We start from the raw sequence: 14,787 nt of genomic DNA on the forward strand, positions 1-14,787 counted from the left end.
CTGTAGCCCCAGCTGTGCTGGAACTCGCTATGTAAACCAGGCTGGCCTTGAACTCACAGAGATCCGCCAGCCTTTGCCTCCCAAGTGCTGGGTTAAAGGCGTGCGCCACCACTCCCAGCTTTATTATTATTTTTACAGTACTGGGGATTGACTCCAGAGCCTTGTGTTTGTTAGGCCAAGTACACTACCACTGCACTGTATCCCTAGCTTTTAACATACATTTTAAGCTTCTTTCTTTTCAAAAGAGACCAGTAAGCCTGAGTTTCATAAAATTACTCTTTTCTTTTTTCTCTTCTCTCCCCCCACCCACCTTTTATTTTGCTTGACAAACAAGTTAGAAAGATGAATTATAATGACCAAATTTGTCCATTGGTTGAAGGGGATTTGTTTTCTGACTTGGAGAGCTTAGACTACTACCTATGGGGCCACCTGAAGAGATTCTAATATAAAAACAGGTGGGTCGATAGGGTCAGGGAGAGGATTACTGGGTTAGGCCTCCACTCCTACTCCCTGAGTCCACAAAAATCAAAGTGACTTCAGGCTTCCTTTTGTCCTCTTGCTGATGCTTACAAACTTGTGAGATGACAGCCACCTGGAGCTGGCCCTGCTGTGGTAGTGGGTGTTTGGCGACAGGCTGGACTGGGAGGGGGCAGTCCCAGCTCTGAGGGAGCAGTCTTCTCAGAGGATCAAGCCAGGAAGTACTCTTCTTTCCACCATGACCTTCAAGCTTTGGTCTTGTACTATTTCCTGAGATCTGCAGAGGGCCAGGTGCTGGGCATACACAGATGAGAGGCAGCGAGGGTGGCATCTCAGTGTGCGCAGAGTGCTCTGAGGCGAGGAGTGCCTGGGCAGGGGTGTGGGGGGGGCGGGGGGCGGTTGTCCTTCTTTGGCCCGCAGCCACAGTGGGGAGAAATCCATTCACTGACAGGGTGAAAGATGAGAGAGGTCTCAGTGAAGCAATCGTGGGAGCATGGATATCTCAGTGGTTAGATAGGCTGAGTTTCTTCAATGACATTTTCTTTATAAGGAAGTAACTAATGCAAGCTATAGTATTTCCATTTTCCTCCTCAAAAACCCTTTGCATTTTAAAAGAGAATGTGTAAGCATCTTTTAAGGTGTTTTGATTGGTCTGAGACTCTTCCTCTCAAAAAAGTAAGCCAGAGACAAAAGAGATGTCTATGGTGTTCTACTGCCCTCTAGTGGTGGACGGAGAGAACTTGAAATGAAAGGGGAGGGGGCGGAGGGTGGGATGGTATGGCAGGTGGGCTCTGCCCTCTTGCTTTATTAATGGAGGGCCCCTTGAGACACCTTTGGGTGCACCTCTGGTACCTTCTGGAGCAGCAGTAGCTCATACCCTCTGGGTGTTAGGATGAAGACCATGTGGTCTGCTTTAACGCTATTGGCTAACTGGAGAGGTGCCTCCAGACCCCTGTTGTCTTTCAACATTTGCCATGAAAGGGTTCTATCTTTTATGCAGTCATATTTATCATACTTTCCTTTTATGATTCCCTGCCTGGTCTTTGTGACATTCTTGGAAGGCTTGCTTGCCAAGTACAAGTAGTTTAAATTATGAGCCAGGCCTGGAGAGATGGCTCAGCAGTTAAGAGCACTGGCTATTCTTGCAAAAGACCCGGGTTTGAATCCCAACACCCACAAGGTGGATAACAACTGTCTGTAACTCTAGTTCTTGGAGATCCCACACCCTCCTCTGTCCTCTGTGGGCACTGTACAACATGGGTGCACTTATATACACGCAGGCAATATTCTCATACAAATAAAATAAAAATAAAATAAAGAATTTAAATTATCTGTGGGAGAAACAGAATGTTGGATATTGTACCCATTCCAGCCATCTTTCTTTGCTTTCAGTGTTGTCTCTGTCTCTAGTTTGTATTCATTAGCAGCTGGCTTCTCTCTGGCTAAAGAGCCTTGGGAGTCTTGAGGATCTATGAAGCAGGAAGCGGCTGGTTCAGGAACACAGTGAGGCGTCTCCCTCAGGCTGGAGGCTTAAAGGAATCCCAGCCAGACACAGGTCCTGTATCACAGGGATTTGAACTCAGACATCCTAGAAGTGTAACTCAGCAGCACTTTGGTTATCAGCACCCAGGCAGATAACCTTGCTTCCCCTAGGCTTGAGATGCTCATTTGTGCAATGGGATGAAGAACAAAAGCAACAACAACAGTATGTAGCGCCCATGATTGATTCCAGACTTGAGTGAACTAACGCATCACATCGGTAGTACTCAGGCCAAGGCTCAGAGCAAAAGAGTAAGTGCTTTATAAGTGCCACTTGCTGTAATTATTTGAGTGAGTAGTCCTGGGAGGAGGATCAGTGGAAGCTGGGCCTTAAGGTCACTACACATTTCTCAGATGGGGGCATTTTCCTTTCTTTTCTAATAGGGCCCTCCACCTGCCTGTTCAGATGCAATGGAAAAGCCCAGATTCAGGTCTGGAGTTTGTCTTTGGGTACCATAGACCCAGTATTTAGGCCAATGGACCTTTTGAGGGTCTCCTTGAGCCTGGGGATGGGGTGGAATTGCTGACTCCAAGTTATGAAAAGAAAACTTTGAAATCAAAATTAAGAAATGTTGACTTAAATGCCTGTGAAACTCGACATTATGTCAACTTCATTAGTCATTAAAAGTAGCACTCATAAAGATTTCATTATTCTTGAAGACTGTGGTTTTTCTTACTTGGCAAGAAATGCAACACATGCATGATTGCTTAGGAATAAAACCTGTTGTAAATTCAATGACTCGCTTGTAACCCATTTCTTTTCAAAATGTATACGGTGAGAAAATGACATTTCATGGGGGTGTGGCATATTTCAGTACTTTTGAACTGATGGAATTGACCCTAAAGAGAAGAGTACATGGATCCATAAAGATCCTACCATTGATTTTTGACCCAGGATCTGCCTTGTAAAGGGGCAAGTCTCCAGCATAGCTACCTCCTGTCCTACCTTACATGTGACTGGTCCTGCTGAGGTGGCAGCAGAGACTGGCCTGGTCCCCCATGTGATGTCCCTTGTCCCTAGGGAAGCCTGTAACCTACTTAAAATCTCATCCTTCCCACCAGAACATGTGGCCATATGGAGCAGTTCCCCAAGGTGTGACAGGAAGTGACCTGTGTCATAGTCTGCTGAGCCAGGATCTAGTGGGAAGCCTGAGGTTCTGATTTTAGTACCCTCCCTGTCTCCTCCCAACACCCTGTGCATGATTCTGGTGCACATGTTTCAAACTTATCACTCTGAGTGTGTGAAGAGGCAAGAGGATCCCTTTAAAAAATCTGTCCATTTGGTGTGTACTTCATTTGTATAGTAGCAGATGATAAAGATATCGATGTGTAATATTACGGTTTATGTTTGGGGGATGTGACTAAAGAGACTAGCTCAGCCAACTGCCCAGCTCCATGATCAGCATCTAATGAAGCCCATTGTGTGTTCAACCCTCAATTCAGCCCAGGACATGGGGAGCTAGATTACAGTACACAGAAACAGAGAATAGGTTTCCCCATGGTGCTTGTAAGAAACGTTGCTCGTCTTTAGCCATGTTTAGCTCGAGTGCCAAGATGGTGAAGCCCAGCAGTGAGAAGCCGGACAAGTTCGAGTTGGGCATCTCCCAGGCTCTGCTCAAGCTAGAAATGAACGTGGACCTCAAGGCACAGCTGCAGGAACTCAACATCACTGCAGCCAAGGAAATTGAAGTTGGTGGTGGACGGAAAGCATTCATAATTTTTGTCCCAGTTCCTCAACTGAAATCTTTCCAGAAAATCCAAGTCCGCCTAGTATGTGAATTGAAGAAAAAGTTCAGCATGAAGCACGTAGTCTTCATTGCTGAGAGGAGGATCCTGCCTAAGCCAACTCGAAAGAGCCCTACGAAACAAAAAGCAAAAGCGTCCCAGAAGCTGCACTCTACTGCTGTGCATGATGCCATTCTTGAGGACTTGGTCTTCCCAATTGTTTCCCTCAATCAACTCTCCACTTTAGGTTTTTTTAAATTTTTATTTTATGAGTACATTGCCTGCAAGTGCACCTGTGTTGTGAAATGCCTGTGTTGGGTGTTGGGTTCCCTGGAGCTGGAGTTACAGATGGTTATTTGCCACTATGTGGGTGCTGGAAACCAAACCAGGATCCTCTGCAAGAGCAGCTCAACCATTGAGCCATCTCTCCAGCACTCCCCCATGTTAATTTTTCTTTTTCTTTTTTAATGTGTATGAGTGTATTGCCTGCATATATGTAAGTGCACCAGTGTCATGCAATGCTTGCAGAGGTCTGAAGAGGGCATTGGTTCCCCTAGAACTGGAGTTATGGATGGTGGTTAGTCACTATGTGGGTACTAGGAACCGAACCTGGGTCCTCTGTAAGAGCAGTCAGTGCTCTTAACTGCTGAGCCATCTCTCTAGCCCCCTGTTTTTTTCAGACAGGGTCTCCCTATAGTCCCAGCTGGCCTGGAACTCACTATGTAGACCAGTGTAACCTCAAATCTCACAGCAAGCCACCTGTGCTTGTGCATGCTGGGGTTACGGGCATGCACTTTGTACCCAGCTTTTTTCACATGGGTGCTAGGGATGGAGCTCAGCTTCTTATGCTTGCATGGCAAGCACTTTGCCGACTGAACCATCTTCCCAGCTCTAGTTACTGTTCAATAGTTAGGCAGCAGTGAATGAAGCTCAATCACAAAGTACCTGGGAATAAGCCATAGGAGTCCAGCCTGGCTTGAATGAACCTCGCTTTTGTCTGCCTGGTGGGAGCTATCCTTGTGGCTACTTCTGGACTCAGTATCCTGGAGCTCAGGCAAGAAAGAAAGCAGATTCTCAGTTAAATATTCTGCTGTTTTATTAATGTGACTGATAAAGGACTTCAGTATTTAAATTTAGGTGGGTGGGAGTGTGGGGAGTAAGCAAGAAAGGGATGAGAGTAACCCAGATGGTGGTAGAGGAGGAGAAGGGGAGGGATGAAAAGGAGAGGGAGAGGAGAGGGGTAGGAGGGGGAGGGGGAGGGAGAGAGGGAGAGGGGAGGGGGAGAGTTGGAAGAAGAGAGAGCAGTCAGAGGGTAAGATAACAGTGTGAAGGAAAGGGAGAGGGAGTTTCCCAGAGCTGCTTTTGATGAAATCCTGGTCCCTCCTTAGGTCTCTGTCTGGGGTCCCCCCTTGCTCTACAAGTTGGTATGAGCACTAACAACATCCCTGCATGAACACACAAGAACACAAGTATACATGCACACACACATACACACTGGCACCCACCCCCTCTGAACCTGCCCTCAATCTATACTTCTGGGAGAGGGGTTGCTACGGTGACAGGTGCTTGGGCACCACCTTGTGGGTATTAATAGCTTCACTGAAGCCACCCAAACGATGACTTCATCCAGCCCCAATCTCCCTGTAGGTCTCTTCTCCCTCCTCCTTTCCAGGATAGGGCTAAGCTACCTTCTTGTTGCCTGGCAGCTGCCTTGGCGGAGGGATGTCCCATGTCCGGGATTCTGTCTCATGTCCTGGGAAGGAAGGCTGCTGGTGCTCTTTGATTCTTTGAACTTGGTCTACCAGCAGTTCCTGCCAGGAAAGCGTTTCTGGAGCACAGGACTCTTAGAAGTCACTCTTAGCTTCTCTGGGTCCCATGCAGCCACATCTTTTCTCTCTAGGTCCTTGTACGGCCACAGACCTTCATCCAGTAGACATTTAACAGTAGTGTCCTTTCCCACAATACTGGACTTCCCAGAAAGACCAAGGTGAGGCTAGGGAGGAGCCTGGGGGTGACACTCAGTGGTCCTACCCTGGGGCTTGTGCCAGAGTGTTGGCATTCTGTGTGGCACCTACATGGCTAGGGAAACTCTTTCACATTCACACCAGGAGTTGCTTCCTTGCCTCAGCCTGGTCCAACCCTATCATTCTCCCATAAACTTTTCAACCTCTTGAGTCAGGGATGTGTTGGGACCACCCTCAGCCCCCTGAAACTGCCTCACTTTCTTTTGGAGTTCAGGCTACTGTGAGCAGCAGAGCCTTCTGGCTGCTTCTGGACTCTCAAGTGAGCTCTTACCGCTGGCCCTCCCTCCTTCCCTCCTTCCCTCTCCCTTCCCTTTGACATTCGTCTCTTGCTTTGCTCATAGCCTAGGTTTAGGCTTGTGTGGGTCCTACAACCTCCTGCTATCATTTATGTCTGAGGCCTTAGATCCACTCTCAGCCCCCTACCCAGGCCCCAGAAGCTCAGCTTCCCAGGAATAACCACAGAAGTGGGGTTATTCTCAGACGGACTCTTCAGCCATTGTCTGCAAATCCCAGCAAGAACCTTGCACTTCACATATACTCCAGGGAATTAGTCTCCTCTCTACAGAGTCCACATATTTATTCTGATTCATAAAATGCCTGATCTCCCCAGTTGCTCACAGTGATTTCATTTTAGAAGGTTTCAGGAGAGAGCTTTCTCTCTCTCTCTCTCTCTCTCTCTCTCTCTGTATAGGAATGTTCACACTGCATAGTAAGTTCACTTGTGTAGTGTAGAGGTGTGTGCTAATGTGTAAGTGTGTAGAGCCCATAAATTTCTGTCCTATGAGTCATCAGTGGAGGGGGAGTGAGTGTTGGGAGGACACTGTCCATAAATAAGACACTAGCCCCTGACCATTCTGTGGCTTACTAACACATGACCCCAGGCATCCCAGAGACTGGTGGCTGGGGGTGGAAGTCTGGCTGTCTTTTCCAAATCCCAGGATGCACCTTTCACAGATATTTCTAGTTTGCCTGGAGTCTCTGGCATTTAAGGGTGTGATGATTGGAAATGGATGCAAATAGAGGGCAGGGGAGGGGACTAAAGGGTGATTCAGAAAGCTCAATTCCCAAGGATTGCAGTAGAATTCTGCTGGCAGGCAGGTGACCCTTTCATTGTACAAATAGTTCTGAGAATCTGTCATGTGCCTGCCCAAGGGCCTAGAGACAGAATGGGGAATGTGACTGACCTGAACTCTCCCCTAACCAAGCTTATTCTTCAGTGGGAGATGGGGACAGAAACTAAACAAGTCAGAAAGGTTACTTTTAAGAAAATTCAGACACTAGGAGTGGTGCCTTTAATCCCAGGCCTTGGGAGGCAGAGGCAGGCAGATCTCTGTGAGATGGAGGCCAGTCTGATCTACATAGTGAGATTCAAGCTGGCTGGGACTAGTGAGACCATGTCAAAAAAAAAAAAGACCAAAAGAAAATTCATACAAAGAAAATAGGATAATCATACAGAAACTGACGGGGAGAGTGGCAGGGAATCATTAGTTGGGATGCTCAGGGAAGACTAGGATGTGTTCTGTGCCTGAACATTGAGAAGCCATCCTATGGAGTCTTATAGGAAGAAACTTCCAGAAGAGAAAGGATGAGATACCCATTCCTCCCACTCATGTCTTCTTAGACTCTGGATCACAGTTGCTGAAGCCGGATCAGAGAGTAAGGGATCACCAGGAAGGCTGGTGAGGGTGCAGTGGAGCATCTTTTGCCCCTGACATATTGTGTGAAAAAGATGCTCTATATCCAGATAAGAGAATGACTCCCTGGTCTTCTCCTGTAGGCTTCTGGATGGCAGTACTAGTTTACACTGATGGAAGGTCACTTGCAGAAGCCCCCTTCCTCCGGGAAGCCACCACTGACTGCCATAGGCCACACCTTTCCTTCCCTAATCTCTTAGTATTATAGCTGACAGGTAGTTCTTTGGTGGTTTGTGCCTGAGCTCTGTCCCCTCAGCTTGGTTCTGGCCTTGTGGTTCTCTGGTCTTGTGCATGCAAAGTCAGGTGCTATTAGTCAAGAAATAGTTGACTGGAGTTCTGCTTGGGAGTTTCTGATGACCGAAGGGGAGGTGCTGGCGTTCTTATCTTAATTGTTTTGTTCCATCACCCACTAGCTCCTGAGCTTTTTACCCTGTGCCAGGCCCTGTGCCTGGGGCTAGGAAAACTACAATAGTGCTACCTCGGCCTGTCCTGTCATCCGAGGCCCTTAATGTTTTGGCGGTCCGGATCCTCTGGTTTTCAAGCTCAACTGTCCCACGGCAGGAAAACGCCGATCCTCTGGAGCCTCAATCTGTTCCCGATGTCATGCCTCCAGGCATGTGGGGCCCGGACCCCCAGCTACGCTGCGCCCCGACCCCCCGCGTCCAGAACTTATGGCCACCGGGAATGCGGCGTGTCCCGGGGCCACATCTGGCCAAGCGGGCGGCCGCGAGTCACTAAGACGCTCATTCACCCGCGCAGCTGTCACCATAACAACCGGAGCCCGGGAGTCCTGGCGACCGCTAGGGCGTGGGGGGGGAGGCGAGTGGGAGGGAGACGGAGCACCGCGCCCCGCACATGCACACCGCTGGCGGGAGGGCGCCACGCGTGTTGTCGCCGCCGCCAGGCCGTCCCCGCGGGCGGGGATCGAGCCGGCCGCCGAGCAGCCCCGACTCTATGGCCTACAGGGAGCGCGCTGCCGCCGCACCGCCCACCACCAGCCGAAGCCCGAGCGCCAGCGCCAGGAAGAGCCTAGCGGCACGCGCTGCAACCCGGGGCCCAGGGGCCCGGCCGCCCGGAGCGTGGGGCATGGGAGCCCGGTAGTCGAGTGCAGCGAGAACCCCAGCGGCAGGCAGGACCGGGGGATCCAGGATCTTGAAGTCCCCGGAGAGCCCGAGGCAGCAAAGCGCCCGCCCCGGGCCGCAGCTCAGCCAGGTCCCTCCCCCGGCGGCGCGCACTCGCGCGCGCGCACACACTTGAACACCTTTGCTCGGCGCCCGGCCAGCCTCGCCTACCCCTCCGCGGAGCTGCACCCCTCGGGGGACCGATGCCATGGGTAACAACTTCAGTATCTCCTCTCTACAGCGAGGAAACCAGAGCCGGGCGCCGCGGGGCCACCCCCAGAACCTCAAAGGTAGGCTTCGCCGGCCGGGGCACAGCTGGAGAGCTGGGGCGCAGGTGGTGATGTGGGGAGAGGTGCGGCTTGGGAGGACCGGCAAGTGCCACCTGTTGTGTGCATTTGGAGAGCAGGAGAGGAGCAGCTGGCCGGGAAGGTTGGGCTTGGGCAACGGCTGCTGGTGCTGCTGGTGGACATGGGAGAGGATGGCGGTCGGTGGGGTCTGCGCAGTTCTCCCTGTTTGCCCTGGCAACGTCGCTGGAGCCCCCTCAGACCATGGTACCAGGCAGCATTAAGAAGTGAGGAAAGGCATTTGTTGGCTGGATACAGGAGTGTGGAGGGAAACCCAGGCTCTCTAGCTGAGCTTCCCAGAGGAATCATTGTGGTCTCCTTTTCATTTGCCGAGGGCCGGGAGATCCGGATTGAAACACTAGTTGCATTTTCAAGTAGAGGGTCTCACAGTCCAGGACTAGGGGCAGGAGGCTGATGGCCTGCGCCTGGGGTCCCCTGCAGTGGTTGACTTTTTGCATATACCAAATCAGCTTGGTTTTTTTAGTTCACTCGAAGACAGATATCTGGCTGAAACCTAGAAAAAGCGATTGGTTGCCTTGAGATGCAGGGACATTTACCAGGAAGATTTGCTCTCTATGTCCCTCCATTCACGCAAGTACCCTCTGGGGGACCCTAGGCTCAGCCCCAGGCCTTCTAGCTTCTAACACGTCTCTGACCTTTGAAAGATGCTGCCGGGTTCTTCCAAGCCCTTGGACTCAGCTAATTCCCTCTGGGAAGCTGATTTTTTTTGTCATTGTCAGAGCCAGCTGCACTTATTCCTGGGGCATGTTGATAGCTAAAAGCCCTGGGGCTTTTAAAAAACAAAACACTTCCTCAGTCTCCCAGGATATAACTTAGGGTAATAGTAGTGTCCTTTAACCCAACGCATTGGTGTTTTTTAAAGAATTTCACAGACATCTTTTCCGTGAGCACAGAAACCTGGTTGTCAGCAGAGCAGAACAAATCATTCCCATTTTACAGGTGAGGGAAACTGATGCTTGTTTCTGGTTCTAGAGCCAGAGGCAGACTTCGGAACCTAATCTTCAGACTTGGAATTCTGTCTCTTCTTCTCCCTAGACAGTTAACTTCAAGATGGAGAAGGGATGACAGGTGGGACCACTGTCCTATACTCTAAATCTACTGTTCAGAACTTCAGCTCCCACTGTTCTCAGAAAGATCAGTGGGTCTGGGTTGGTTTTATGGAAATTAATATGGTGATACATGTCCAGGCTCTTTTAAAATCATCTTCATTGACCTCATAATTCCCTATAGAGGAGCTGACTATAAGGAAATGGAGTTACAGCATTCGGCTAGGATGTTCATGGCAATATTATTTATACTAGGAAAATAAACTAAATGCCTAGGACTCATGGTATGTGCAGTGGATACCTGCAGTCATTGAAATTATATTTCTGGGGCTGGAGAGATGGCTCAGCGGTTAAGAACACTGGTTATTCTTGCAGAAGACCCGGGTTTGAATCCCAGCACCCACATGGCAGGTAACAACCGTCCATAACTCCAGTTCCAGGGGCTCCAACAGCCTCTCTGACCTCTGCAGGCGTTGCACGACATGGGTGCACTTACCTACATGCAGGCAATACACACATACACATAAAATGAAAATAATAAATAAAATAAAATAAATTATATTTCCAAAGACTGTCCGATGACTTGGGGGAAATGCTCACAGCATAAGAACACTATACAAAATTATAAAGACTGTCTGACTCCCCTTTTATCAAAAGGCAGTTATATGAATGGAAAGAAAAAGCAACAATCACAAAACAAAAGCCCAGAGGGAAAGTTTATAAAAGTTGAACAGTGGTATCTTCTGGGTAATGAATCAATGAGATTTCTTTTTCTTATTTACATTTTCTTTTCTAAACTGCAGGCAATAAACAGTGTTATTTTCTATTAAGTTAGTTCTTTGATAGTTTTATACATGTAGATAGTCCATTCTGGTCACTCCTCCACCTTTTTAATCTCCTTCCCATCCTTATGAACCCTTTCTCCTCTCTACCTGTCCCTTTTCCACATTTATGACTTTGGTTTTGTTGTGTAATTCATGTAATTTAACCAGGGCCAACTGTGTGATCATTGGATTGGGACTATGCACTGCAGTCTGGTCAGATTAAGTAGTGGGCACACCACTGAAGGCAACATCTCCCCCTTTTCCTGAGTCTAACCATAGGAAATGGTTCAGCAGGGAGAGGAATCCTTCCTCCATCCTTGCCTGGCTGCCAATGGGCCCATTCTTGGGCAGACCCAGTACAGTCATCAGAAGTTGTTGAGAGTTTGTGGTTGCAGTGACTGTGTACTGCCCCAGAAGATGGAATTTCACAGCCCTGCTTTATCTTGTGGCTCTTATAGTCTTTCTGCCTTCTCTCTTGAAGTGTTCTCTGAGCCCTGGAGGGGATGGTCTAAGTGTCTTATTTAGGGCCGTGCTCACAACCATCAGTTATTCTCAGCATCTTGTGTAGCCATAAGTCTCTGCCTTCACAGTTCACTGGGAAGAGAGGCTTCTCTGATTAAAGCTGAGAGTGCTGGGCATAAACATACATATTTAAAAGGTGGGTCAACACTATGCCAATGTAGCTAAACAACAGGACCCCTAGGTCCTATGACCTTCTTGGCCTTGGGCTTCTGAGCAGGTTTATAGTCCTAGGCAAAGATTCTCATCTATGGAATGGGCCTCAAATTCAAACAGAGAGTGGTTATCTCTATAACAGTTGTGCCACTATTGCACAAGTGGGCACTTCTTGCCTGGCAGGTTGGTATAGTTTATAGGAATTCACAGCTGGGTAAGACTGTTGATTTCTTCCCCCCCCACCCCCAGAAGTTTGCATAGCACCTTTCAACACTCTGAAAGCTAACCCGCAGAGAAGAGGCTTCCGGCTCAGTTCTAGCTTCATTTCTCTATAGCATGCAACCAAGGTGTGTGGTGTCTTCAGCAGTAAGGGCATCCATCTAGCTCTGGTGGGCAACTAAGAGGAATGGCAGGAGGTTGAATTGTTTTGGGGGCCTCTAGGGCCTCCCTGGTCAACAGCTCATAAGGAGATAGTCCACTCTTGGCACTGGGGTTTTGTTTTATAACCTATAGCTTCAACAAGGTTTTCCCAGATGATATCTCTCCCCCAACTTATTTTAAAAAGTTGGGTTACAAGATTGTAGGTTTTCATATGTCTTTTTCATACCCTCTTTTTTTGGTTGATCCTTCCCACTGTTCCCTCACCTTCCTTATCCCCCTACCCACTCCCTATTTAAACCTTTTCACCCCTGGTATTCTCCCTCTGTGTTCATATTACCTATATCTACTATCTACTGTCCCTTAAAGCACCTCCCTCCCAATGGCCTCTTTCTAGATTTCTAGTCTCTACAGGAACTCTAAGTTGAATACACAAAATTAGAGTGATTTAAAGCTAGGATCCACATATGAGGGAGAACATGTGGTGTTTATTTTTCTGTGTCTGGGTTGCCTCAGTATAATTTTTTCAGTTTCATCCATTTACCTGTAAAAGTTTTATTTTTATGATCATAAACAACCTGTCATGGGTGAGGATATAACTCAGTGGTAGAGTGCTTACCTAATATGTGTGAAACCCTGGGTTCAGTTCCCAGTACTGCTAAATAAACAAACAAACAAATAAATAAGTAGTTTGTGTTGGCATATGTAAAGACTGTTTCTGAGCAATGAATACAGTTTCTTCTTGAACATCATTCAGGTCAACTTCTTACTTTACAAGAGAGGGAAAAGAATAGTGATTTACCCAAACTACTTAGTGGATCAGTTGAGGGGTCAAACTGAGCTCCTTCAGGGGAAGGCATTTGCTGGGAGCTGCCAAGGTGACCTCAATTGTTCAATATAGCCTATCCCCCTAAAAGAGATCCTCTTCCTTCCCTGGCTCTGTGAAAGCCTAGAGAATTCCTCAGGAACTGCACTTCTTTTTACCTAACCTTTAGGATTGTGAGAACCTGTGTTCTTCGTGGCTAGGGTCTTTTTCAGAGGCAGGGGGGGATAGGGGAGGGAGTCCCCCATGCTTAGCCACATGTCTGGTGGCTCACACCTGAAAACCCAGCTTTTTGGAGGCTGAAGCCAGGGCATTGTGAGTTTGAGGCCAGGCTGGGCTACATAGTGAAACTTTGTTCAAAAGAAAGGAAGGAAGGAAGGGAAGGAGGAAGGAGGAAGAGAGGAAGGAGGAAGGAGAGACAGAGACAGAGACCTGGAGAACTCATAAAAGCAGGTCGCTGGATATCTCTTCAGCCTGAGTTCTAGGGACCTGTTCCCACCTGCATACCCTAAGAAAGTTATCACCTCTGGGGACTGGAGAGGTGGCTCAGTAATTAGAGCCCTTGCTACTCTTTCAGGGGACTGAAGTTTGATCCCTAGCACCCATATAAGGTGGCTCACAACCACTTGTAACTCTACCTCCAGGAGATCTGGCCTCTTCTGGCCTCTGTGGGTACCCCACACAAGTGCAAACACATACACATAAGTTAAAACCAAACCAAAACAAAACCCCTAAAAAACAAAATTCATAGAAAGTTATCACTTTTATTCTGCAACTGCTTAGTGTTAACTCCAAATTCCTCTCTACTGCTGTCAGCACTGCCCTAGGAGTCTCTTCTGGTGGATCAGTGGTCACCTGGAATTCTATTCTAATTGTGTTGACCCCAGGGAGCATGATTCTAGCTGCACTCACTCGGAACCCAGCTATGATCTTAGCAATGCCTATCTAGAAAGGGCTTGGAGGTCCTGGCTCCCTTTATCTTCCCCTTCTACTGCAATTCTATTGATTCTTTACCATTTTAATTAAAACAGCTGGTGGGGACGTGCCATAGTGGGAAAATGACAGATTGGCCTGTCTATCAGGCAGATGTGAAGTGGGCTTGCTTTCTCCTCTCACGGGTAGACTTCGGTTTTCTTTCTGGAGACAGACTGCCAGTAATCCCCTCTGGGTCAGAGAGCATGGATCTGGGAGCACGCAGGGGAAGGCAAGTGTAGCTCTGGCCTTAGGACCTTGACAGTGCCTGAGGAGCTGCGGTGTGTTGGACTCAAAGGTGAATTCTCTAGTCCTCTTGGGCTTTCATGTGCTGAAGTTCTTGGAAAGGTAGAAGGGAGTGAGTGAAGCCACATGCTGGCATAATTGAGCTGTTGAAGTCCCAGGCGAGTGTGGGGAAGTCAGAGATGGGATGTCAGGGAAGGGTTTGAGCTGGGCAGGAGCAGGGGGTGGGAGGAAGGGGTGAGGTGGGGAGGTGAACTACAGGAAGTGGATGGCAAGGGATGAAATGGAATTCCTGGGTGTGCAGGGTCAAGGCTTGGAGGAAGGAATGCAGGCAATACATACATGCACATAAAATATAAAAATAATAAATAAAATTTTAAAAAATGAAATTATTTTTATTTTATGTCTACATGCAGGCAATACACTCATACACATAAAAATGTAAAAATAGCCGGGCGTGGTGGCGGACGCCTTTAATCCCAGCACTCGGGAGGCAGAGGCAGGAGGATCTCTGTGAGTTCAAGGCCAGCTTGGTCTCCATAGTGAATCCAGGACAGCTGGGGCTACAGGGAGACCCTGTCTCAAAAAGACCAATGACCTAAAATAAAAATAAAAAAACCTTACTTTCTTTAGGTTAGCATGCAAAATATTTGATTTCATTATGACATTTTCATGCATTGTATAACACTATACTTTGGTCTTAATTGACCCTACACTGCCCTAGCCTACCCACTCCTTTGCCTTCTGCTTTTGTGCCACATATATTTCATTATCCTCCCTTGTTCTCTTTTCCTCCCTTTAAATTCTTCCTCTCCTCTTTTTTTGTTTTTTTGAGACAGGGTCTCCCTATAGCCCCAGCTGTCCTGAAACTCACTATATAG

At 48.1% G+C, this 14,787-nt stretch overlaps 1 protein-coding gene and 1 pseudogene across 1 annotated transcript in view; both read left to right on the forward strand.

Annotated features, from left to right (window-relative positions):
* The first annotated feature begins 3,549 nt into the window (after positions 1-3,549).
* On the forward strand, positions 3,550-8,197 carry LOC103744073 (annotated as a pseudogene).
* Positions 8,175-14,787, forward strand: part of Neurl1 (neuralized E3 ubiquitin protein ligase 1) — a 93,631-nt gene continuing 87,018 nt past the window's right edge. Inside the window, exon 1 of the mRNA XM_008845689.3 lies at positions 8,175-8,870. Within this exon, the coding sequence (XP_008843911.1) occupies positions 8,789-8,870 (82 nt within the window). The 5' untranslated portion in view covers positions 8,175-8,788. The remainder of the gene's footprint in view (positions 8,871-14,787) is intronic.

The sequence above is a fragment of the Nannospalax galili genome, unplaced genomic scaffold (genome assembly GCF_000622305.1).
Source record: "Nannospalax galili isolate Female #2095 unplaced genomic scaffold, S.galili_v1.0 scaffold161, whole genome shotgun sequence".
Taxonomy (NCBI): Eukaryota; Metazoa; Chordata; class Mammalia; order Rodentia; family Spalacidae; genus Nannospalax; species Nannospalax galili.